Source organism: Danio aesculapii, chromosome 4 (genome assembly GCF_903798145.1).
Source record: "Danio aesculapii chromosome 4, fDanAes4.1, whole genome shotgun sequence".
NCBI lineage: Eukaryota > Metazoa > Chordata > Actinopteri > Cypriniformes > Danionidae > Danio > Danio aesculapii.
The window spans coordinates 58,011,857-58,038,340 of NC_079438.1; the positions used below are offsets into that span (position 1 = coordinate 58,011,857).

A 26,484-nucleotide genomic window follows, 5' to 3' on the forward strand; every position below is an offset into this window, starting at 1 on the left:
ATTGCAGATTATTCTGGACAAGACCCAGCATGCAACATCATTAGTCGTTGCAACATTAAGGTGCATTGTAGGAATGTGTTTGTAGCTTGCTGATGCATTATGTTTAATCAAATAAAAGAACAAAAAAATGTACAGAAACAACAACATGGGAAAAAATGAAATAATAAATAAATATAAAATAATAACTAAATAACACTGGAACTCCTGGAATATTAGAGTAATGTTATTGACATCAGTCATTGTATCTGTGAATGTTATTATTTAATTTTTTTACTCTAATTAGTTATTATAAAATTGTGTTTTTATTATCCAATAATATCAAAGATTAATAAAATATCAATTAATAACAAATAAAGAATGGTTAATTTTAGATAAATATCCATTTTTAGCATTAGTTGGTAGTATTTTGTTATTATTTTTTAGTGTTATGGTTAGAATGTAGATTAGGTTGAGGGTAGGTTTGACTAAAATGAACTATATATTTGTGTATATATGTATAATTATGTATATAACATAAAACCCAAAAATTGCTACTTGAAATTGACTAAAATGAGATGAAAATTACACGTAAATTAAAATTAAATTTAAATGTTTTGTTTCATCTAAATCAGTGGTCTCAAACTCAATTCATGGAGGGCCGCATCTCTGCAGATTTTAGCTCCAAGCACCTCCAACTCACACCTGCTTAATCGTCTCTATTAGTCTTGAACACCTTTGATCAGCTGTGTTTGATTAGGGTTGGAGCAAAACTGCAGAGCTGCGGCCTCCAGGAATTGAGTTTGAGACCTAAGATTTAAATGCCAAGTAAAAAAATTTAAATAATAAACAAAAAGTGAGGAATAAATAATAGTTATTGTTGATTTCAGCATTTTCTATTACAACCAAAACTGTTTAGTGTTGTTTAGAAGACAGATGTGTTTATATTAATTTGAACTATAGATAAATGTATACTATATAATAGATAAATATCATACTATACTATACTATACTATACTATACTATACTATACTATACTATACTATACTATACTATACTAAATGCATTCCTCATTGTTACTATTACTTAATATTTTTGGCGCATTTTGGTGCATAAATATTAATTAAGTCTGACCATTTGCTAAAGTAGACCTATTATACAAAAATCCTATTTATAAGGGGTGTGTCATAGTTGTGTGGAAGCAGTGTGTGAATATAACCAGCCTCTGATGGTACAAAGTTAATTAATTAAATTAATTTATAAAAGCATTCTACAGAGACACTTTGATTGACATTCTCCCTTTGTACGTGTCATCAGATGGGGAAAGCCCCGCCCATTAGTGATGTATAAATAGCCCTGAGTGAGAAGCAGCCGTTCTCCATTAGAGTTTTGACCTGCCTTAAGATAATGTCAGTGACTAAGAGTATTATAAATGTGAGTTTTTTAATCCTTTGTAGCTCCGCTCTCTTTAAAAAAAAGCCCAATCTCCTTTGAATTTAAAGCGACAGTCACCAAAATGCCACAATTAGGATCAAAGCCTAAATGAGGTTACTTTCAGAGAGTTATAAAACATTATTTGTGTGTTATTGTGTGCTGAAACGTCACTACACACTCTAGGGACATCAGAAACATTTCTTGTAAAAAGCTCCTGTGGTTTTAATATCCAGTATGTTTTATCTTTTACAGTGACTCTGTTTTTGGAGTTCTGGAAACGTTATCAGGCCAGACTGGAGTACGACTGGGACACGGTGGAGTTTCAGCAGCAGGAAGAGCAGCCCAGGCCTGAATATGAGGCCAGATGCACCTATGAACGATTTAGTCCTATCACACAGGTACCTTTACTGGAAATTCTGGTTTTCACATTGTTTTCTCATCAACAAAGTGCACATAAACGCCTCAGATCTAACCTGTAGCGGGCTTTTGTGTTTCTTTTACACAGTCTAATGAGAAGGTGCCATATACAGCTTGTGGGAAGTGCATGAGAGTGTCGTGTGGCATTGGCACTGTGCTTTTCTGGGTAATGACTTTGTGCATTAAACATCTAATTATGCTGTCTTAAAAGATCTTAAAGTCTGCATTAAATCAAAATGTACAATGTGTATTTTGTTAGTGCAAATTTTTAGTCTTAAGGTTAATAATTAATCACTTCAAGTTTACACAGTTTATGAGTTTATCATAGTTTTTAATCTTTAATTAAAATCTGCCCATCTGCTTCTGCTTTGGATGTTCTCTGATGATGAAATATGCTTTGCCACTTTCCTCCGAAGCTGTTAGTTTAGTATAAGTTAAAGATGAGAGGCGGAGATCAAAATAAAACCCCGCCCCCTGATCAATATTCAGTTTTACTTGGAAATACATCATCATACTGAAATTAAGCTCTGCCCTCTAATCAATATTCAGTTTTACTTGGAAATACATCATCATACTGAAATTAAGCTCCGCCCTCTAATCAATATTCAGTTTTACTTGAAAATACATCATCATACTGAAATTAAACCCCGACCCTTACTCAATATTCAGTTTCTGTTTGAAATACGTCATCATACTGATATAAAGCTCCAACTGAACCCAAATATGGGGTAGGGGGTGGGTTTTATTTCAGATTCATATTATTTTGGAAATATGTCATCATACTGAAATTAAACCCCGCCCCCTACTCAATATTCAGTTTTATTTTGAAATAAATCATCATACTGTAATTAAACCCCGTCCCCTACTCAATATTCAGTTTCAGTTGGAAATACATCATCATACTGTAATTAAACCCCACCCCTACTCAATATTCAGTTTCAAATACATCATCATACTGTAATTAAACCCCACCCCCTACTCAATATTCAGTTTCAAATACATCGTTATACTGTAATTAAACCCCACCCCCTACTCAATATTCAGTTTCTGTTTGAAATATGTCATCATACTGAATAAAGCCCCCCCCCTTCTCAATATTCAGTTATAGTTGGAAATACGTCATCATACTGTAATAAAACCCACCCCAACTGAAGTCTGGGTCCAACTGTACCTGAATATGTAGTAGGGGGTGAGTTTTATTTCAGTTTCATATTATTTCAGAAATATGTCATCATACTGAAATTAAACCCTGCCCCTACTCAATATTCAGTTTCATTTGGAAATACATCATCATACTGAAATTAAACCCCACCCCCTACTTAATATTCAGTTTCAGTTTCAAATACATCATCATACTGAAACTAAACCCCACCCCCTACTTAATATTCAGTTTCAGTTTCAAATACATTATCATACTGTAATTAAACCCCACCCCCTATTCAATATTCAGTTTCTGTTTAAAATATGTCATCATACTGAAATAAATCCCCACCCCCTACTCAATATTCAGTTATAGATGGAAATACGTCATCATACTGTAATAAAACCCGCCCCAACTGAAACCCTGGGTCCAACTGTACCTGAATATGTGGTAGGGGTGGGTTTTATTTAGGTTTATATTATTTCGGAAATATGTCATCATACTGAAATTAAACCCTGCCCCCTACTCAATATTCAGTTTCTGTTTGAAATATGTCATCATACTGTAATTAAACCCCACCCCCTACTCAATATGCAGTTTCTGTTTGAAATATGTCATCATGCTGTAATGTAACCCCACCCCCTACTCAATATTCAGTTTCTGTTTGAAATATGTCATCATACTGTAATTAAACCCCACCCCCTACTCAATATTCAGTTTCTGTTTGAAATATGTCATCATACTGTAATTAAACCCCACCCCCTACTCAATATTCAGTTTCTGTTTGAAATATGTCATCATACTGTAATTAAACCCCACCCCCTACTCAATATTCAGTTTCAGTTTCAAATACATATTCATACTAAAATTAAGCCTAATGTTTAATAGATGTCTAACAGTCATACTGCATGCTTGTTTGAAAAGTTAACTGGTATGTACACGCTTTTGTTTTATCATCTTGTGTAGATTCTGTTGATCGTAGCGTCAGTGGTCGGGGTGATTGTGTATCGTTTGGCGATGTTTATGGTGTTCTCGATGCAACTGCGCTCTGATCTCAATAGAAAAGAGCTGGAGCCGTTCAGAGAGTACATCACGCCTCAGATGGCCACATCCATCACCGCCTCCATCATCAACGTCATCATCATCATGATCCTCAATAACGTCTACGAGAAAGTGGCCGTCTGGATCACAGACTTCGGTCAGTGTCTGGTTTCATCTGATGTTTTTGTGCCAGCCGAACTCCTCTCATATAATATACAGTGGTTAGCACTGTCGCCTCACAGCAAGAAGGTCGCTGGTTCAAGTCCCCGTTTTGCTGTGGGTTTCCTCCGGGTGCTCTGGTTTCCCGCACAGTTCAAACACATGTGCTATAGGGGAATTGGATGAACTTAATTGGCCATAGTGTATAAGTGCGTATGTGAATGCGAGAGTGTTTAGGTGTTTCCCAGTACTGGGTTGCAGCTGGAAGGGCATCCGCTGTGTAAAACGTATGCTGGAATAGTTGGCTGTTCATTCCGTTGTTGTAACCCCTGATAAATAAGGGACTAAGGTGAAGGAAAGTGAATGAATGCCGTCCTGAATTATTAGCCTCCCTGTACAATTTTTTTCCCCAATTTTCTTTATTTCTTTATTAAGTAATAAAGTTGTTTATTATAATATTTTTGTTTTAATTGCAACCTGATTTGCATGTTTATATCGATGTCCACCTGGAGGAAAACAAGTAGCATGTTAAAACCGTTTAATTTAGTTTATCGTTAATTGTTACCTTTTTATTTGCATGTTTTAGAGCTGCCACGAACGAAAACAGAGTATGAGAACAGCCTGACGCTCAAGATGTTCCTCTTTCAGTTCGTCAATTTTTACTCGTCCTGTTTCTACATCGCGTTCTTCAAAGGGAAGATTGTTGGTTATCCAGGAGAACCCGTCTACTGGTTAGGAAAGTTTCGCAATGAGGAGGTGAGTGATGGGGAAGATACGACAGGCAAAACAATATGTAAATCATCAGACATTTGGATAGTAGAGTCTACACATGGATAGTAGAGTCTACACATGGATAGTAGAGTCTACACATGGATAGTAGAGTCTACACATGGATAGTAGAGTCTACACATGGATAGTAGAGTCTACACAGCCTTTGGTTTTAGTCATATGAATCTGTTTACACTCCAGTTAAATATTGGGATATTAATAATTTCAGATTCACTCTTTTGTGAGTGCCATGTAAAAATGATCAAGACACATAGATTTGATCATATGCAGTTGTAAGAGTCTAAATTATCATATGCATTTGTTTATAGGATATTTTTAACCAAAGAAGGCTCACACAAATTCCAAAGGCAGATACTGATCAGATCAGGGCCTGGTGTGTGGGGGTTTTACGATGTGGTCACATGTTGATTGGTCAGAATCAGTTTTATTGCCAAGTGTGCTCCACACACAAGGAATATATTTTGGCACAGAAGCTTCCAGTGTACATAAAGTGACAAGTGACAACACAAAATAAATATGAAAAAAAAGGAAATACGATAAACATTAAACAGAGATGCATTTAGTCAAGAAATCTGGATGTTGAATTGTTATAAATATACAGGTTATAAGGTGCTGTGTACAAATGCGAATGTAGAGAGTATTGCATTGATATAAGGTGCTTTGTACAAGTGCGTATGATAAAGTATTGCACATATTTATTGCACAGTAGGGGAATATTTAACTGTTCATAAGGTAGACAACCTGAGGAAAGAAACTTTTCCTGTGTCTGGCTGTTTTTGTGCTTGGTGCTCTGAAGCGCCGACCAGACGGTAACAGTTCGAACAGGTAGTGTGCTGGGTGTGAGGCGTCCAGAGTGATTTTGCGAGCCCTTTTACTCACTCTGGAAGAGTTCAGTTCTTGAAGTGTAGGAAGGGTTGTGTTTGAATGTCTCAGTATTTGGGCTTTGGTCACATGGTCAAGAAAGAGACAAAATAGCTGGTAAACTTTGCTCGGCCTCTTTACCTGTCTCCATCTCTGCTCCTCTCCTCCTCTGGAGTCTATCTTCTCTGACTCTACTGCAATCAGGCTGACTTCTGGGCCCTCTCTCTTTGTCTCCCTCTCCCTGTGTCTCTCCTTCTACCTCTGGTAACTTTATTTTAATTTAAGCTGGGTACAATTATTATCAAACGTTTTATCATTTCATATTTGATCATTTTATACAGTTATTTTATAATTAATTCAGTTGTAACCACAGGGAATTATTGTCATTAAATCATCTCATTTTCAAGTATTTGTGAATTACTTTTGATTCAACATCAACATTTAATTGCTCCATATTGCAATACAATACAGTTACATAATATCAACGCTCTCCCACATTGATAGCTATTAATACTGACCTTATTCCCGTTTTTTGGTATAAGATTGCAGAAGGATGGTTTGACTAGAAATGTACAGCTTTTCACCATCATACTCATAACTTTTTAGCCGCTCGGCAGAATTACAGATCGAACCGCTGTGGTTAAAACCCATTCTTACACAGTGAAAGAAAAGCTGCTTTTTAGCTCATTCTGTGTGATTTCTCTTGAATCTGAAACATGCATGAACTGATAGACTCCTGCAGTCCTTAAAGAGACAGTTTTTAAAAGTTCTACCAATGTATTATTAAAACATTAGGTCCCACTTTATATTAAGTGTCCTTAACTACTAAGTACTTGCATCAAAAAATAAATACAATGTACTTACTGTGTTCATTGTATTCTCAATGTATTTGAGAACACATGTGGTGCTCTTGAGTTGGGGTAGGGGTTGGGTTATGGGCAGGTTTGGTGGTATGGGTATGTTTAAGGGTGGGTTAAGGTGTAAGGGGATGGTCAACAGTGTATTTAAAAATGTAACTACAGAAGTTAATTACAGATGTAATTACATAGCTATTTAATCAAGCATAAGTACACAGTAAATACGTGTATTTACACTAAGTACATTGTAACGAATTATTAATTTCTGTGTAAGTACATATTAGTTAAGGACACTTAATATAAAATGGGATCAAACATTTAAATTAATGAGTTATTAAGAATTATAAAAATGTATTCTAAAAATGTTGAATTAATTGGTTTTTAATAATTTAAATGTCACTGTTAGCTTAATTACGCTCACACCATCTAAGATGTAGGTTTAAAATGCACCATCCAAGATGTAGCATATCTGAATTAAATATAATAATTACAATCAAAGACAAAGATAATAAAGCAAAAATACAAACACAATAAACGGGTTTCATGGCTTTCTAGGGCATCTAACAGTATTCAGACACAGAACTTTAACTTTTAACAGTTAAATGTAATATAAATAATACTGTGTGTGCAGGCTAAAATATATACAGTTGAATTCAGAATTATTAGCCCCCCTTTTGCATTTGTTTTCTTATTTAAATATTTCCCAAATGATCTTTAACAGAGCAAGGAAATTTTCACAGTATGTCTGATAATATTTTTTCTTCTAGAGAAAGTCTTATTTGTTTTATTTCGGCTAGTATAAAAACAGCTTTTAATTTTTTAAAAGCCATTTTAAGGTCAAAAGTATTAGCCCCTTTAAGATATATATATATATATATATTATTATTATTATTATTATTATTATTATTAATTTTTTTTTTTTTTTTGTTTTTTTTTTTTGAAAGTCTCTAAAACAAACCATCATTATACAATAACTTGCCTAATTACTCTAATCTGCCTAGTTACCCTAATTAACCTAGTTAAGTCTTTAAATGTCACTTTAAGCTGAATACTAGTATCTTGAAGAATATCTAGTCAGATATTATTTACTGTCATCATGGCAAAGAGAAAATAAATCAGTTATTAGAGATGAGTTATTAAAACTATTATGATTAGAAATGTGTTGAAGAAATCTTCTCTCCGTTAAACAGAAATTGGGGGAAAAAAAATAAACAGGGGGGCTGATAATCCTGACTTCAACTGTGTATATATAAACTGTATAACTTGTGCCCAAATGGTTTAAATTCACTGTAACGCAGTCACAGACATTTAAACACATGCAAATGAAAGCTTTCTCTCTAATTAAACTTTACAATGACTCCACAATATTGTTAACATAATATAGTCAACTATAATACCAATTCAGCACTGCAGATCCTGTGTTTTGAATATTGTGGATTTGCATTGCGATGTTGATGCTGAAAGAGTTTATAATGCAGCCCTATAATAATATAAATGTGTGTATTGATGTGATTAAAACGCTGTTGTGTTCAGTGTGATCCCGGTGGCTGTTTGACTGAACTGACCACTCAGCTGTCAATCATCATGACTGGAAAGGCCGTCTGGAACAACATACAGGAAGTCCTGCTGCCGTGAGTTTCACACACGCGCTTTTCAGTCAAAGTGAAAGTCTGCAATGTTGTGCTTCTGTTTAGTCCTAAAATAATGCCAAATAAACTCAATTAAAATATGCAGAGATGTTTAACAATCAGTGTGAATAAGAACTAATATATTTAAATATAAAAGTTTTTGTTCATTAAACATTTAGTGTTTATATCATATAGTTGAAGACTAAACTATTAGCTTTCCTTTTGCACCAGCCACTTTCTTACAATCACTCCATATCGCTAGTAAAAAAAACACTATGCATTTCTGCGTGTGCCTCGCACAAACTTCCTTCTAAAATGATCTTAAAATGCCTCTTTTGTGCAATGTCTTGCACAATTATTGTTCGGTCATATGTTAAAGGACGTGTATAGTCTGTCTCAGGTTATGTGTATAGTTTAAGCATTTATAGGGAATCCATTACTGTTGTTACATTTACATTTACATTTAGTCATTTAGCAGACGCTTTTATCCAAAGCGACTTACAAATGAGGACAAGGAAGCAGTTTACACAACTATAAGAGCAGCAGTGAACAAGCGCTATAGACAAGTTTCAGGTGTGTAAAGTCTAAGAAGCAAAACATTAGTAGAAATTTTTTTTTTTTTTTTTTAATTTTTTTTTTTTTTTTTTTTTTTTTTTTTTTTTTTTTTTTTAATAGAGAGAGAGAGAGAGAGAGAGAAAGAGGGCTCAGTTAGTGGTATAGCCAGAGAGGCAATTGCAGATTAGGAGGAAAAGTGGAGACTAAACAGTTGCGTTTTTAGTCGTTTCTTGAAGACAGCAAGTGACTCGGCTGTTCTGATGTAGTTAGGGAGTTCATTCCACCAACTGGGCAGATTGAATGTGAGAGTTCGGGAAAGTGATTTCTTCCCTCTTTGGGATGGAACAACGAGGCGACGTTCATTCACAGAACGCAAGTTTCTGGAGGGCACATATATCTGCAGAAGTGAGAGCAGATACGAAGGAGCACAGCTAGAGGTCACTTTGTAAGCAAACATCAGAGCTTTGAATTTGATGCGGGCAGCAACTGGAAGCCAGTGCAAACGGGTGAGTAGCGGAGTGACATGTGCTCTTTTGGGTTCATCAAAGACCACTCGTGCTGCTGCGTTCTGAAGCAGCTGAAGAGGTTTGATAGAACTAGCTGGTAGCCCGGCTAGCAGAGAGTTGCAATAGTCCAGTTTGGAGAGGACAAGAGCTTGAACAATGAGTTGAGCTGTATGTTCAGATAGGAAGGGTCGGACCTTTCTGATGTTGTAGAGTGCGAATCTGCAAGATCGGGCAGTTCTAGAAATGTGGTCAGAGAAGTTCAGTTGGTCATCAATCATTACTCCAAGGCTTTTTACCATTTTGGATGCAGTGATGGTTGCTCCATCCATCTGGATTGAAAAGTTATGGTGAAGAGTCGGGTTGGCAGAGACTTCAAGCATTTCCGTTTTCATGAGGTTAAGCTGGAGATGATGATCTTGCATCCAGAGTGAAATGTCTGACAGGCAGGCTGAAATGCGAGCTGGAACCGAGGGATCATCAGGGTGGAAAGAGAGGTATAGCTGGGTGTCATCAGCATAGCAGTGGTAGGAAAAACCATGTTTCTGGATGACTGTTCCTAAAGATGCCGTGTAGATAGAGAAGAGAAGTGGTCCAAGCACAGAGCCCTGAGGTACCCCAGTGTATAGATGCTGTAGGTTGGACACCTCTCCCCTCCACGACACCCTGAATGACCTGTCCGAGAGGTAGGAACTGAACCATTGAATAACAGTGCCTGCGACGCCCAGTGACTCAAGCGTAGATAGCAGGATCTGGTGGTTTACAGTGTCAAAAGCAGCTGATAAATCCAGCAAGATGAGGACAGATGATTTAGAGTCTGCTTTAGCCAGTCTGAGATCCTCCACGACCGAGAGCAGGGCAGTCTCAGTTGAGTGGCCTTTCTTAAAGCCAGATTGCTTGTTGTCCATGAGGTTGTTTTGAGTAAGAAAGTCTAGGACTTGATTGAACACTACTTTCTCCAAAATCTTGGCCATGAATGGAAGCAGGGATACCGGTCTGTAGTTTTCAAGTAGCGTTTGATCCAGGTTGGGTTTCTTTAGCAGAGGGGTTACCCTAGCCTGCTTAAATGAAGTAGGGAATAGACCAGAGTCAAGAGATGTGTTAATTATGTGAGTCAGTGTTGGTATGACTGCAGGAGAAATGGCTTGCAGGAGATGAGAGGGAATGGGATCTAGCGGACAGGTGGTTGCATGGCTTGATAGCACGAGATTGGACACCTCAGACTCAGAGAGCTGGGAGAAAGAGGTGAGCGTGTGTGGTGTTGGTGGTGTATCTTGCGTGTTTGTTGTAGGTGCAGCAAATTGAGCACTGATTTTTGCAGTTTTGGTATAAAAGAATGTAGCAAAGTCATCAGTAGTGAGTGTGGAGGATGCGGGTGGAGGAGGAGGGTGAAGGAGGGATGAAAATGTTTTAAAAAGCAAGCGAGGATTGGTGGCACTGTTGACTTTCTGACGGAAGTATGTCTGCTTTGCAGAAGTAACCTCAGTCGAGAAAGAAGACAGAAGAGTTTGGTATGTTATGAGCTGTTCAGGATTTTTTGTTTTTCGCCAGCTTCTCTCAGCAGCCCGAAGTTTTGAGCGATGCTCACGGAGAACATCAGAGAGCCAGGGTGCAGGAGGACTGGCTCGGGTTGGTCTGGATGTCAGAGGGCATAGTCTGTCTAGACATGATGTTAGCGTGGAGCAGAGTGTATCAGTTGCACTGTTCGTATCAAGTGTTAATCCATTACGTATTGTTACGCTCCGTCTAGGGATATTGTGCACAACATGAAAGACAAGACAACGATAATAAAGTCAAAGATTTATTAGGGTTTGAATTCGGGAGCTGACAAGGCCAAAATAACAAACAAAAATTCCTTCATGTTAAATCTTGAACTTACCGGATCGAAAAGAAAAGAAAAGAAAGAATAATTCACTACCTAACACAAAGACACAGGTCAAAAGATTTTATAAATAAAAAGGGTGTCAAACTCCTTACTATCCTAATATATATATATATATATATATATACACTATTTACCAACTATTTACAAAACAGGCAGCCATATTGAAGGGACAATCCAAAAATCAATGTCAGCAGGCAACAAAGGTCAAACAAGCCAGTGAAACAAAGTATCATAAACAAAGCAAAGACTAAAACTAGGGATGGCTGATGTGAAACTGACGTTTCGACACAGTGTCGAGATCCCGAAGCGCAAGTGTTTCGAAACACTGTACTGTAGCATGATCCGAAACACCCAGGTCACGTGACTAAAGTGTTTCGAAACACCTGGTCACATGACTAAAGCGATTCAAAGCATTGATCAGTTCAGAAGCGTTTCGAGACCTGGAGAATCTGCATTTGACTGACAGGGTCAGAAATTAGCTTCTGTCTTATATGGGTTAGTGGTTCAAATAACTTTTGGGTTCGAATCCCGACTTGTACAAATACTCCAAAATCATGATTTTATGTATTTGAATCATGTTACTGTTATGGTGTAGTCTAGATAGGATACATCTGCTGATACGCCATCAATTTAGCATCACTTTTGTAACTGTAAAACAATAATTAATATTTTTACAGTACTGTGATGGTTGGGTTTAGGGTTGGGGTAGACGTTAATAAAATACAATAAATGGGAAATTTAATGAATAATATAAATAATTCTTGTTAACTTCTGTCCACAACTGTATCTGATCTATCAACAGCCCTGTTTTATGACCAAAACAAGCCTTATTTATTCACAAAGTGTTTACTCGGATGTCAGACCAATGTTGAAACAGAACGATGCACGAACAAAGCATCTCAAACTGATATTAAAGCATTTCTAAGTAGCTGTATCAGCCTGGATTCGAACCAACAATCCCCGCATGGAAGTCAGGAACCCTAACCACTCCACTATATCCCTTGAGGGTTCAATCCTACAAAGTGGGGATTAATACCTGAATCTGCTCAACTGTTCTTTGCTGAAGCTGTTCCAGTGCAATACATAAAAATGACCACTAGGTGTCACTGTAGAGTGGGGTTTCGAAACGTTTCGAAGCTTCGACACATTTGCTTCAAGTGTTTCAGTGTTTCATGAAGCCTCGCTTTGCCCACCACTACTCACAAATCTCAATAGAATCTCAGTAGTCACACAAAACAATCAGTACTCACAAATCTCAATATTCACCGTCTTAACACATACAAAAACTCTGCACTATACCACATACAAAAGTTGCTACAAACACAAAGCAAGTGACCAAAAACAAGATGGCTGCCAAGGAAGTTGTGTCATGGCTTTTAAAACACTGTAGGCCAATCAGGAACAAGCAAGCTGGAAGTGGCCAATTAGATGAGTTCTAGGCAAAGCAGGAAAATAGATGAGACAAGACAAACATAGGGTTGTAACACTATATATATTTACAGTCAAGCCCAAAATTACTCATACCTCTTGCAAATTCTGACTTTAAAATAGCTTTTTTTGTTGTAAATGACACAGGATTCTCATAAAAGATGATGTACAAGAGGCATCATTATGGAAAAAAATATTTCTATTTACATCTGTCAGAATTTGCCAGAGGTATAAATATATAAATAATCAATATTTACTGTAAAATCAATATTTTCTCTTAAAGTTTGAATATAAAATGTAGTGTTTTTCATCAGTAAGAGCAGGATAAAAGCGCTTCATTAATAAACGACGGTGTTTCTAGGTGGCTGAAGAATCTGATGTTTCGCCATTGCACTCAGGTGGGATCAGAAAAAGTGATTCCTCGCTGGGAACAAGACTATCAGCTCCAGCCGATGGGAACACTCGGCCTGTTTTATGAATATCTGGAGATGGGTAAGATGTCCAAATCAAACATTTTATCGCTGCGAGTTTCAGGATTATCTGAATGTCTGCTGTATTGCAGTGATCCAGTTTGGCTTTGTGACTCTGTTTGTGGCGTCTTTCCCACTGGCTCCTCTTCTGGCGCTGGTCAATAATCTGTTTGAGATCCGTGTGGACGCCTGGAAGTTCACCACTCAGTTTCGTAGGATTGTCCCAGAGAAAGCTCAGGACATCGGCGCCTGGCAGCCCATCCTGCAGGGGGTGACCATTCTGGCGGTGGTCACTAATGTGAGTCCAAAACATGGGTTTTCTCCATTTAAATGTGCTGATATTGATTCTTAAAGGGCACATAGCTTTACCTCTTTTTTATGATTTAATATTAATATTATGGTTCTTCTGAGTGTGCCAGTTTAGGCTCAGTCCAAAACAATTCAGATTGTTTAATTATAATGTGTTAAAGTGTCATGTTGGGGGGCATGTCCACAGCTCGCTGATTTAGGGGTGTCTTCCTTCACATGTAGATTAGTTTCGGCTTCCCGCCAACGTAACAAGGGGGCGGAGCCATGAGCTCACCTGCTCTGCCTTTGGGCAGACTGAGAGAAGGAGCAGGAGTGAGAGGATCAGCAATCAGTCGTACATATACGACTCTGACACAGACCAAGCAGAGAGTACAAAATCATTTGTGTCTTTGTACAGTTTTACAGCCAACTGTGTGCTAGTTTCAAGTGCTGAGCTTGTACACCGAAACTAACAACCACGCACACTGAATTAACTTTGACTGAGGCACCGGATGCGCCGCTCGAAGCCGCGACACGGCACACCAGACACTCTCTGTGGCGCGGCAGAAACATGAAGTGTCCCGAATCGTCGCACCGTTGTGTGTACCCTGGTTTAGTTTAGAAGTTTAGAATTCTAAAACGCACGGCACAGCGTCAGGTACAGCAGCGCCTAGTTAAGATCACAGGGAGCTTCTGTGATCGCGAGAAATGCAAACGGCTGAAGTATAAGGTAGACTCAATGAGAAGTACACATGTTTGCAAATCTACCTAAAGATACAACCAATAATTCCGATTAGAGCGATAATGTGGAGAATATTGCTCTTGTGTTGAGCCCAATGAGCCTTGCATCTAAAAATAGAGCTAGCGTGTTCCTTTAGTGATATCACTTCGACTCACGCTGAAAATGGCGGACGTGAATCAACAAACTGAGGATATGATGACGCGCCTGTCAATCAATATTGGTGGGCGGGGGGACCGCTCTCCTACGTAAAGTTGCGGTCGGTCTGAAAACCGCTCCAATTGGTCCACCGTTTTTTATGTTGTTAAATTGGAAAAAAAAGCACTGGGAGTGCTTATATCACCCCAATATGACAGTCTATACACCATACATGCACATATGGCTGTACAAACAGCTTGAAAAGTAGATTTTTTACCATAGGTGCCCTTTAAATAATGAGAATTGTTATTTTAGTCACTGCTGTTTTCAAAACTGCACTGAACATTAGTTGTATGCACACCTAGCTTTGTAGCTTTTAATATCAAAAGAAAGTTTATGAACTGAAAATGTACTTTACCTTATATAAATGGACATGAATGGAGTTAACTTATTAACAAAGTTTCTGCGGCGGAACCACGCCCCACTTTGTCTCCTTAACCAATCACCTACTCCCTAAGACTTATTTAAGGCAGACTATCCCTCTAGCACTGTTCTGAACCCACCCTCCTTCCCTCTATTTCCTCACTTTCCATTCACAATCCTATAACCCTCTTTTCACTTTTAGGTTGAATCGGGGTGTCCAATCACTCTACCAAAATATTACAGAGAAGGTACCCCCACTCTGAGTCTCTGGGTATCATCATAGGATGCCCGATCAACCTACCTACCTGTTCACTGTTTATCCTCTTACTTCCCTTCATCCCACTGTTCTCTTACCATCCCCTTCATCCCTACAATAAAGTCTAGCTCAAAGTGTAGCGTGGTCCATGCTGGAGAAATAGGTGTTGATTTGAAATTGAAACTGAATCAAATTGCAAACTAGGTTACCTTAATTTGTAGTATACAAATCAATATTAAATTGACCTGAATCAAGATCAGAACTGAATTGAATTGCAAGTTTGTGAATAGAAAATGATACCTGATGCGTTTATATATGAATCAAATTTAATTGAGGTCAGAGCATAATCAAAATGCATGCTTGTGAATCAGATATTTACTTTTTGAATCGATACTGAATTGAATTAAGAATAGGTCTGAACTGAATCGCAATCTTGCAAATGTACTCCATATATTTCCAAATAAATCAGACCAAAATTAATCAAGATCAGATTTTAAACAAATTATTTTTACCAAAAATGTACTGTACCTGATATATATCCAACTGAATCACTATCTAATTTGATTGAATTGAGATTGTACATGATTTGAAGTGCAAGCTTTTGAATTAAATGTCTAATAAATTTGATTTATATTTAAATCCTATTGGAAACTTGTGAATCACAATGTTACTGTATATGATATAAAGCCAAATTTGTTATCAAACTGAATCCAGAATATCCAAAATAACCAAGAATTATACTTAAATCGAAATGCAAGCTTGCAAATCAAAAATATACTCTACAAATTGATTCGAAACTGGACTGGATCTTAATTGAACTGCTTTGTGAATTAAACATTTACTGCATCTTATATAAATATAAATCAATTGATTTAATTTTAATGTGAATGTGAAATGGAACTGAATCAAATCGCAAGCTTGTAAATCAAAACTATGTTTCATATATATCCATATATTACTCAAAATCAAATCAAACTTAAGCTTGTGAAATTGAATCAAATGAGTCATTTAATTTGATTCAGGTTCAGTTGTTTTTGTATTTGAAGGATTTAGATTTTGTTCACTGTTCAAAATTATTCACCCTCTTGTACAATATTTTTTTATTATTATTAATTAAATAATTGATTAATTAATTATTTATTTTTTTTAAATATTAATTTAAAAATAATCTTTTAATTATTTCTCAAGTCATATTTAATAGTTTAGGTTGTTTTATTTGGGCTTGAAGAATATCTAGTCTAATATTATGTGCTGTCATCATGGCGAAGATAAAAGAAATTAGTTATTAGAAATGAGTTATTAAAACTATTATGATTATAATTTTACAATTATTCTCTCCGTTAAACAGAAATTGGGGGGAAACATACAGGGAGACTGACCATTCTGACTTCAACTCTATTATCAGACTGAAGCTTGTGAAATTGAATCAAATGAGTCATTACATTAGGCTCAGGTTCAGTTCAGTTGTTTTTGAATTTGTGTAATTTATATTATATATCCTTTTTTCTCTCTCCAGACTGCCATCATCGCCTTCACTTCTGACATGATCCCTCGTCTGGTTTATTATTGGGCTTTTTCTGTCAGTCCTTACGTAGAGAACTCAAACCACACCATGGCCGGCTTCATCGACAGCTCTCTGTCTGTTTTCAACATTAGTCACTTTAACATTACAACCAGACCTCGAGACGACATCAAGCCTGTCTGGTTCAACAACATCACCACATGCCGGTGAGTCTGTCTATGATCATTTACTATTTAAACATTTAGTTAGGGTTTTGATGAGGAGAGATTCCCCATACGATATGTAAAAGAGCAATTCCAGCGTTATGGATGTGACTTTTGCAGTAAGATCTCAAGATATAAATTCACATAGAAAGTGTATGTTAACTTTATATTGAAACATCTGTTTATATTTTCCCAAACAACTCACAAGAGTTATGGGATCAGAAAAAATACCAATCTGTAAACATTTATTATATTTTAAATGAGGAAAATAAACATGTATTATAGATGTGACCAAAACAGTCTGCGAGTTTACAGTTTACAACATACCTTGGAGAAATTCTGTGAAATTAACAGCACAACCCAAAAGAAACAATGCTAATCACTAGGATAAGAGTTGACTCACTATAGGACAAACATTTATGGGGGAAAAACTTGGTTATGGATGTGACTGATGTGAAATCGGCACTTGTGTGACAGCTAAATCAAATATCACCGTTTGAAAACATTGACAGAGACATGCTTGAGTGTTTTTACAGCACTGTAAAATGCAAGCCTAAGCAAATAACTTTGAATTGGTTTAGCTTTTTCTCATGGCATGGTTAGCATTTGCATGGAATTGCTTACAAACGCTTGCATTGGGCCATGCACAATCAAATGCACAGTATAAAAATGCACATTACTTTGTACATAAAATGCACAGAAGAGGAAACAAGGTCTATAAGTGAGCTGTGAGACTTGGATCATTTACATAAGTGCAGGGCGTCAGTGGGTTTGCATAGAAAATGCAAATGTTTGATTAATAATCCAGGCGAGTGAACAGAAACGTTTGGTTAGGATTGATTTGTAGTGTTTAAGCTGGAATTCAGTCATTTAATCTTGAAGGAGCCATTTAGAGACTTAAAAACATACCTTTTTTAATAAAGATTGTTATTGTTAGCCTAGGGGCGTCACGATGGCGCAGTGGGTAGCACAATTGCCTCACAGCAAGAAGTCACTGGGTCAGTTGGCGTTACTGAATTTGAGTTTGCATGTTCTCCCCGTGTTCGCGTAGGTTTCCTCCGGGTGCTCCGGTTTCCCCAACAGTCCATAGACATGCAGTATAGGTCTATAGTGAATGAGTGTGTGTGGATGCATCCGCTGTGTAAAACATGTGCTGAATAAGTTGGCCATTCATTCTGCTTTGGCGACCCCAGATTAATAAAGAGACTAAGCTGAAAAGAAAATGAATGAATGAATTGTTAGCCTAAAAAGCTATTTCTGCCTGATTGAAACAAGTTTTCTTTTGTAAATTGATGTGTGTATGTGTTGGTGGTGTTTAATTATGTTTAGCTTTAATAAAACTGGTTTATTTGGTTATATAATAATAATAATAATAGTAACAGCAACTTTTTAAAATATATAAATGTATATAATATATATAATTGCATTAATTAGCATAAAATAAAAATAGAAATAATGCCAAATTATTTATGTAAAGCTTGCTAATGCTTTTCTAAAATGAAAGTTTTATGTAAATATTACTGATTGAACATAAAATGTTCTGATTTTATAACATAATATAATTTCTAAAATGTTGCTTCATTTTTAATGTGTAGATATTAACTGAACTTTATTGAATTGGCATGCTTTTACCTGAAAAATATTCAGATGAATCAATATTTAATTCAGCTGATTCAGCTATGAACTCAATTGCGATCTTGTGAATAAAAATACTCTGTGTTCTGTTTTCTTCTCAGGTATCGAGATTACAGGAATCCCCCCGATCATCAGAACCCATATCAGTTCAATGTTTATTACTGGCACGTCATCGCTGCCAAACTGGCTTTCATGATCGTGGTTGAGGTACGTGACTAAAGATCATCTTATGATTTAATGGTCTGTTGATACCATGAGTTGTGACCTAAACTGAAGCGTTACCAGTGCATCTACTGCAGTGAAAATATTTTACTAATGATTATTATTAACGATACTAGTATTCAGCTTAAAGTGCAGTTTAAAGACGTAACTGTTATAGTATGATTTTATTCTGGATCCCTAATCCTACCCAAAACCTAAACCCAAGTTCTAACTTACTAACTATAAACAGCTAATTAGTAGTGGATGAAGCTAGTAGTGTTTTATTAAGCTGTTCATCATATTGTATTAATGCTTGTACAGTTGAAAGATTCCACCCACCAGCCCAATGACAGAATCTAGTGTCGTGGTGGAAGGAATTCTGCGTCTATGCCTTTTCAGGCGCTTCTGGAAGAAGTGATTTTACTTCATTAAAATGTAATGACCAATTCACTTCTGAATTTACGCGTAATTTAACCTGACCCCAATTTGGATTATTCTAAATGTACCGTTTATGTTTTTTAGCTGATCATATTAGTAGTTGTGGTGTACTTTAGATTTTGATATTTTCTTGGGTCCGATGTTCTTAATTGTACGTTCATTAGGGACCAGAGTTTTACGCTCCGGGTTTGCGTGTCTTCTCACAGACAGTATGTCGACACTTTGAAGTTAGTCAGAGATGCAGGATTAAATATTATTCAAATAGACGGGTTGCCAACTGCTCACTCATCCTAAAAGAATGAATGTTTTAGCCAAGTCCATGCAACTTGCCAATTTGCGTGATTAGATGATTTAAGAGATCTTCATGCTGTCGTGCCAAAATGGCTTCGTACAGTCAAATGCATCTCTTATGATAAGTCATAAAGGTAGCGCAGACTCTACTTAATCTACTGGATACAATGAATTCGGAAAACTCCAGAATTAATCAAACAGGTTCACATTTATTTAGCCAGGCATGTTAAAGCATCACTTAAAATGGATCAAACATGAATACAAAAACACAACTGATCCGCTTAACATATAAACACAAGTACAAATACGAGGTTAAATATAATTTCATGTTGAAGCCAGTAGTGTAGTGCTTAGTGCGTCGACACATGCACTCCAGTGCTCACAGTAGCCGCATTTCCACTATCGGGCCAGTGCGAGCCAGGGCTTTAATCGGGCCAGGCCGGGCCAATAGCCCGGGAGGTTGAGAAATGAGTCCGAAACCATGTCGAGTTTCCACTGTCGGGCTAGTTGCTCGCAGCGCGTCACGCAAACACCGCCCCCAGAACGTCCCCCGAATCAAACGTCACACAACCCGTCACACAACCCGCCCACTTCAGCGGGAACAAAAAACTCAAATTATAACCACAAACACAACCTGGCATCACTACGAGAGCTGGAAGATGGAGAACACCGAAGCGATTGCTTTTTTACTGTTTGTGGTGTGTTTGTAGTGTTTTCGATGTACTTGATAACGTCCTCATTTCTGCAAACGCCGTCTATTTGCCTCTGAACATTTTCCTCGGCCCAAATGTTCAGAAGAGCCCTGGTGTCCTCAACTGACCAGTACTGTCTGCTATCCATTTTTTCTTCTTCTTAGTGAGTTGATCAAGCGCCATAGCAAAACAAATGTAAGGGAAGAAAGCATCTTGTCTCCGCTTTACCTGACAGGAAAACTCCGCCTTTGTACGTAACCCCGCCCCAAAGCCCCAGTTGGCCCTCCTTGGCCCAAGGTATTCGGCGGGCCGAAAAAGGCCGGACGCTGGCCCCAAGGAAGCCCCGCTTTGGCCCGATTACGCCCCGGAAGTGATAGTGGAAACGCGACTGGCCTTGGCTCGCCCTGGCTCGCTCGCTTTAGGCGCGATAGTGGAAACGCGGCTAATGACCTGAGTTCGATTCCACCTTGCAGTCCTATGCTGATCCTTCCCCTCTCTCTGCTCTCCTGTCAATACTCTCTACTGTCCTATCTAATAAAGATGAAAACCCTGAAAAAATAATTATAAATAAAATTATTTCATAAAGTCAGCATACCTGGCAATAGAAGAGACGCACAGAGGATGTGCGGGAAGTCTGGCTACAGAAGCTTCCCTAGAGGATTTCCCCAAACTCTTTAAATACCCATTAACATCTGTGAGAACAGTCATGAATGTTTAGCACCCAAATATATGACTGTTTTCAGAGTTAATTCACCTACAAAGGGTCATGTATTTGTTAATGGTGAAATCAAGTTTATCAAAAGATCTTTATTTTGGATTGTCTTCCTTAAGAGAGAAAACCCATTCACCAGTTTATCTTTAGATACCATTAACATCTGAGCAAACAGTCATGACTATCTAACCCCTAAAAGTCTGTCTATGTTCTCAGAGTTAACTAACTACAAAGGGTTACCCATTTGTTTGGGTTGAAATAAAGTTTATAAACAACCACCTCTTGGTGCAATAGCCTAGTGCAGGGATGGGCAAACTCGGATCCTGGAGGGCCAGTGTCCCTGCATAGTTTTGCACCAACCCTACTCAAACACACCTGCTTGTAGCTTTCTAGTGATCTTGAAGACACTAATTAGGGTGTTCAGGTGTGTTTGATTAGTGTTGGAGCAAAACTCTGCAGGGACACCGGCCCTCCAGGATCGAGTTTGCCCATGCCTGGCCTAGTGGTTAGCGTGTTGACATATGGTGCAGTGGCACCTCAGGGTGTCCTGAGTTCGAATCCTGGCTCGAGGACATTTCCCTACCCCTCTCTCTCCAGCTTCGCTTCTTGTCTAAATACTGTCCTATCTAATAAAGGCAAAAAGGCCAAATATAAATCTAAAAAGACAAAAAAAAGCAACCCTGATGAGGGCGAGAAGGATGTTCTGCGTATGGTTTTGCGTCCCCTTTTCCAGATTCCAGGGTTTGTATGGTTTTATTGTAGGAGATGTTTGAGTAAAGTCCATCCTCACGCAGTTAAAGTGTGTATCTTTCTCTCCTCCTCTCAGCACATTGTGTATTTCACCAAGTTCATGCTGTCCTACTTGATCCCGGATGTTCCTGAAGCTCTGAACGAGCAGATCAAACGTGAGCGATTCCTGACGCGGGACATCCTAAACAATACCCAGTTGACAAACCTAATGAAACCCATCCGAGAGAAACTGCAGACGGACGCGGCTGACTTCACTGAGCTGGAGGAGCTGATATAACGACACAGTGATGTAAAGCACAACTCAATCCCAACACTGCATACACTCTAGGAAATATCTCTTAATGCACAGTTGCCTTATTTAGGGATTCACATGTGTTTTCTGGTTACTTATTTAGTTGTGAATTGCATTATGGGATGTTGATCTGTGCTCTGTACGCATTTAGAGTTGAAAGATCCACTCTGCAGTTTAACAAAGTGACTTTTACTGACATTTTAGTAGCTTGAAATAATATATAGAGATAAATAAGTGTGTAAAATAAGAGAAAACGTGCTGGTAGTTTATTACAAGGTGTTTGTAGCGTAATATACAACAACATCCCAGACAATAGAGCACTTTAAACTATTAAAAACGTCAATAAGTCACGTTTTACAGCTTTTAAGGTTAACATTTTTTGGAAGAAAGATCAAGATCCCATAATGCAACTCAAATAACAAAATATGGGCGGCATGGTGGCTCAGTGGTTAGCACTGTGGCCTCACAGCAAGAAGGTTGCGGGTTCGAGTCCCAGCTGGGTCAGTTGGCATTTCTGTGTGGAGTTTGCATGTTCTCCCCGTGTTGGCATGGGTTTCCTCCGGGTGCTCTGGTTTCCCTTCACAGTCCAAACACATGAACTACAGGGGAATTGATCAACTAAATTGGCCGTAGTGTATGAGTGTGTGTGTGAATATGAGTGTGTATGGGTGTTTCCCAGTACTGGGTTGCAGCTGGAAGGGCATCCGCTGTGTAAAACATATGCTGGAATAGTTGGCGGTTCATTCTGCTGTGGCGACCCCTGATAAAAAGGGACTAAACCAAAGGAAAAATGAATGAGTGAGTGAGTGAATCTTTCATTGCAGCCAAACTAAAAGAAATACTTTTATAATTCTTTCATAGACTTTTAAGAAAGACTTTCTCCAGAAGTCAGTATTAGAAACAATTTCTTGCTCTGTTAAACATCACTTGAAAATAAGTGACGTTTCACCAACTAATTTCGAGAGGAGCATGTGATATGATTGATCGCAGCTGGTCTCTCATCTTTAATCATTAGTTAACCAATCAGATTAATCCAAACTCACTATAAGTGTCTGGCTAAAGCTGCGGTCACACTGGGCTTGTCCTCCCATAGACTCCCATTCATACGCACGCGAATGCGTCAGACCGGAAACGCAAGGTCATGCATCAAATTTCGCCGGTTGCTGGGGTGCAAAGTTCAAGCTTGGTGAACTCTGACCTGCGAAATCGAATCATTTGACTGCGTGAAACCAATCGAGGATCAAAACATGACCTCTCTGGACAGAAATGTAAAATAAGGACCAATTGCTTGCGTTTTTTAATGTCTAATTATCTTGTTTAATCTCGCCCTTTTTCTTAGTGCCGTACGACAGAATTTCGCAAGCTCAAACTCTAGTGTGACTGTGGCTTAAAACTACCTCTTATCTTCGTTTTCCGGAAAAAAAAAACATCCACCCCATCTCCCCCTTTCTCTCCAGAACTACCTGATCTTGTACTCCCCTTACATGCTCATTGACCAGGCAGGAGCCCTGGGCCCAATTATCTCTGAGTGCAGGGTTCTCTCCCGGGACAGCATGTCAAACCTGCTATTATTATCAAGCAATATCTAATTATGAACTCTTGAATTAAATTTTGTCTAAAACTGTATATCAAGCCACGTTTCAGAAACCGCTCTGTCATTATAACTCCTCTTATTAAATTACCAGCCGTGCTTTTGACAATCAGAATATGAAGAGTTCAGATGCAGAAACCTCTAAATGCCATCTGAAATCTTCTTCTTAAATGAGCTTTTTATCAGGCTGATATGTGTAGGTTCAGTCATTTTATTTCTGTGGTTGGCACCAGTGGTGTAGTGGTTAGCGATTTGACACATGCACTCCGGTGCTCACGGTGACCTGAGTTCGATTCCCACCTCGTGGTCCTATGCCGATCTTTCCCCTCTCTGTGCTCCCCATGATTTCCTGGCAATAATCTCTACTGTCCTATACATTAAAGGTAAACACCCCCACCTCAAAAGAAAAGATGTTACTTTTATGGCAAAAATTAAGTTATTTCAAAGGTCTTTAAGTGAAGTTTATTATAAACAAATTTCGAGAGGATCACGTGCTTATGATTGTTCACAGCTGTTCCAGCATTAGCTCATGACTAATTACCCTATCAGATGATTCCTAACTCACTTTAAATAACCAGAGTTTTCTCATCTCAATATCTTCGTCTTGAAGAACCCCCCCACCCCCCACCCAACCCTACTTTCCCTCCTTTCAAACAGGCGACACGGTGGCCAGTGATTAGCACTGTTGCCTCACAGCGAGAAAACCCCTGGTTTAAATTCCCTTCCAAACCATGCGACATTTCTGTGCGGAGTTTTGCTCGTTCTCCCCGTGCTCGCGTGGGTTTTCCCCGGGTCCTCCGGTTTCCTCCCACAGTTCAAAAACAAGCACCCTAAACAATTAATCCAAAATATTTACAGCCAAGCTCTGAGTACACCTCTTCTCAGCATCCATATCTGACACTTAGCTATAATAAGCGAGGGGGGAGTCATCGAGATCTACCTGAGCTCAATCTCTCCTCTCGCCCTGCAACGGGAGGGAGCCCAGAGCTCGAGGATCTCATAAGCTCAGGGCTCTCTCCCGGGACAGCATGCTTTATTTAAGCTTTATTTTCAATCACCAGTTAAGTGTGAACTCTTGAAATGTGCAGTTGCGCCCCTGATTATATCTTCAGTTGTTTGATTAAGATTAAAAACACAGACATCAGGGATCAGATGTTCTTACTTTAAGGAGGGAAAGTAGGGTTGGGTGGTGGGGGGTGTTCAAGACGAAGATATTGAGATGAGAAAACTCTGGTTATTTATAGTGATGGGAAAATGTGTGTCTGTAACTTTCACATTGTTCTGCGTCTTAAAGTAAGGGCTCTCTCCCGGGACAGCATGCCAAACAAGCTTTATAATCAATCACCAGCTAAGTGTGAACTCTTGAAAGTAAAATAAATCAACATAAAGAAAGGAGGCTGAGAAAAAGGTTCATTTTGGACTGAAATATCAGATGGCACACAGCTTTTTGAATCTGAACTCTTCATATAATTTTCATTTTCCAAAGGACCATGCAAAAAAGTAGCATCACTTTAAGGATTTAAGTATTAATTCTGACTACTCACCTGTGGATTATTACCTGCCTATTATAAAGATATTAGCTGTTTATTAATACTTATAAAGCACATACTCTGCATGATCTTATTCTACATTTCACAGCCAATACTCAAACTAAACTACTACCCTAAAAACTAATAATAAGCAGCAGATGAAGAGATAATATAGGCAAAAGTCACCGTTAATGATAACAGATATAGATAACAGTAATTAATACTCCTTCCTTGTATTATGTGAAGTATTTAATTATTAGGGTTTCATTAGTTAACATGAACTAATCTCCTTAATATGTCGTTTCAGAATTCGCTGTTACATCATTAAAGTCAAATGTGGTTTGTAAACATTATTAAATTAATTAATCAATAATTGTTCATAGATTTTAATGTATTAACATAAGTATTGCTCGTTATTAGTTACTTTGATAATTATTGAACCCCATAATATGCATTGAGTTGCATAATACTGATATATATAATACAATATATATTATTAGAAGCAGATATGTTAACCACTTCACAATATACACAATCTGCTAGAGACTATGAAAGATATATATTTGACTATCAATATAACACTGACAAATGAGTTTCTATAAAGTAAACCCAGCACTTAATATCTTTTAAAGGTATGTATACTAACAAAAACCAGATTTATTGAGCTGTACTGTTGTGTTTATGGTGTTTATCTACCTTGGAGTATATGAATATGGTATTTGTGATTAAGGTTTGTTCTGTTAATAATATGAGAGTATTTCCATAATACTGTCACACATGATACTGTGAGCACAAGATGTCATTCTTTAGATTTTTATTTTAATTTTACTCATGGTTTGTTTGTGAATATTACATTTTGGTTTGTTACATATTTGTTAAATGTGATGTTTATATATATACACCTATATTTGCACTTATATTGACTCCTTTTTTTATAGAAAGAAATAAACGGGTACTGTTGTACAGTGTTGAACGGTTTATTGACAGCTGTTCATTTGAGGGCTCTAACTACAATCAATTAAACGTTTCATTTATTTTTTATCCTGCTCATTTGTTATATTTGATCATATTGTATAACTTTTACTGACATTAATCATTTTGTTTAATGATTTTTTAAGCTATTTTGAACTATTTACAGTATTTCATTAGTAATTCTCAGATTTCCCACTGCTCTAACTTCACTAGAATCACATATAAATTATTTTTTATTAAATTAATTGGTATTATATTATATTACATTAATTTTCCTGACATTTTGTATTTTATTTAATGGTTTTTTAAACTATTTTGAGTTATTTGCAGTATTTTATTGGCTGTTCTGTAATTCACAGGTTTCACCACAGGATGGCGCCACTATTTTAACCTCACTAAAATTAAATATATATTTAATTGATCTTTTAATGAAATTAATTGGCATTATTTTATATTATATTATATTATTTTACTTTTCTTTACATTATTTTGTTTGATGTTTATCTTGTTTTTATTTAGAGTTATTTGCAGTTTTTGATTTGCTGTGCTGTAATTCACAGATTTCCCCACAGGAGGGCGACACTGCTCTATCTTCACTAGAATCAATTATATATTTTAAAAATACATATTTAGTTCATTTATTATATATTATATTGTTGCTTTTCCTA

The 26,484-nt window shown here is 37.5% G+C and overlaps 1 protein-coding gene across 2 annotated transcripts in view; it reads left to right on the plus strand.

Annotated features, from left to right (window-relative positions):
• ano6 (anoctamin 6) overlaps positions 1 to 25,890 on the plus strand; it is a 44,375-nt gene extending 18,485 nt beyond the window's left edge. For both annotated transcript variants that reach the window (XM_056456239.1, XM_056456241.1), the window contains 10 exons: positions 1,663 to 1,808; positions 1,916 to 1,993; positions 3,935 to 4,166; positions 4,755 to 4,924; positions 8,209 to 8,306; positions 13,036 to 13,166; positions 13,237 to 13,442; positions 16,505 to 16,716; positions 18,450 to 18,555; positions 21,509 to 25,890. In XM_056456239.1, the coding sequence (XP_056312214.1) occupies positions 1,663 to 1,808; positions 1,916 to 1,993; positions 3,935 to 4,166; positions 4,755 to 4,924; positions 8,209 to 8,306; positions 13,036 to 13,166; positions 13,237 to 13,442; positions 16,505 to 16,716; positions 18,450 to 18,555; positions 21,509 to 21,709 (1,580 nt within the window). In that variant the 3' untranslated portion in view covers positions 21,710 to 25,890. The remainder of the gene's footprint in view (positions 1 to 1,662; positions 1,809 to 1,915; positions 1,994 to 3,934; positions 4,167 to 4,754; positions 4,925 to 8,208; positions 8,307 to 13,035; positions 13,167 to 13,236; positions 13,443 to 16,504; positions 16,717 to 18,449; positions 18,556 to 21,508) is intronic.
• The last annotated feature ends 594 nt before the right edge of the window (positions 25,891 to 26,484 follow it).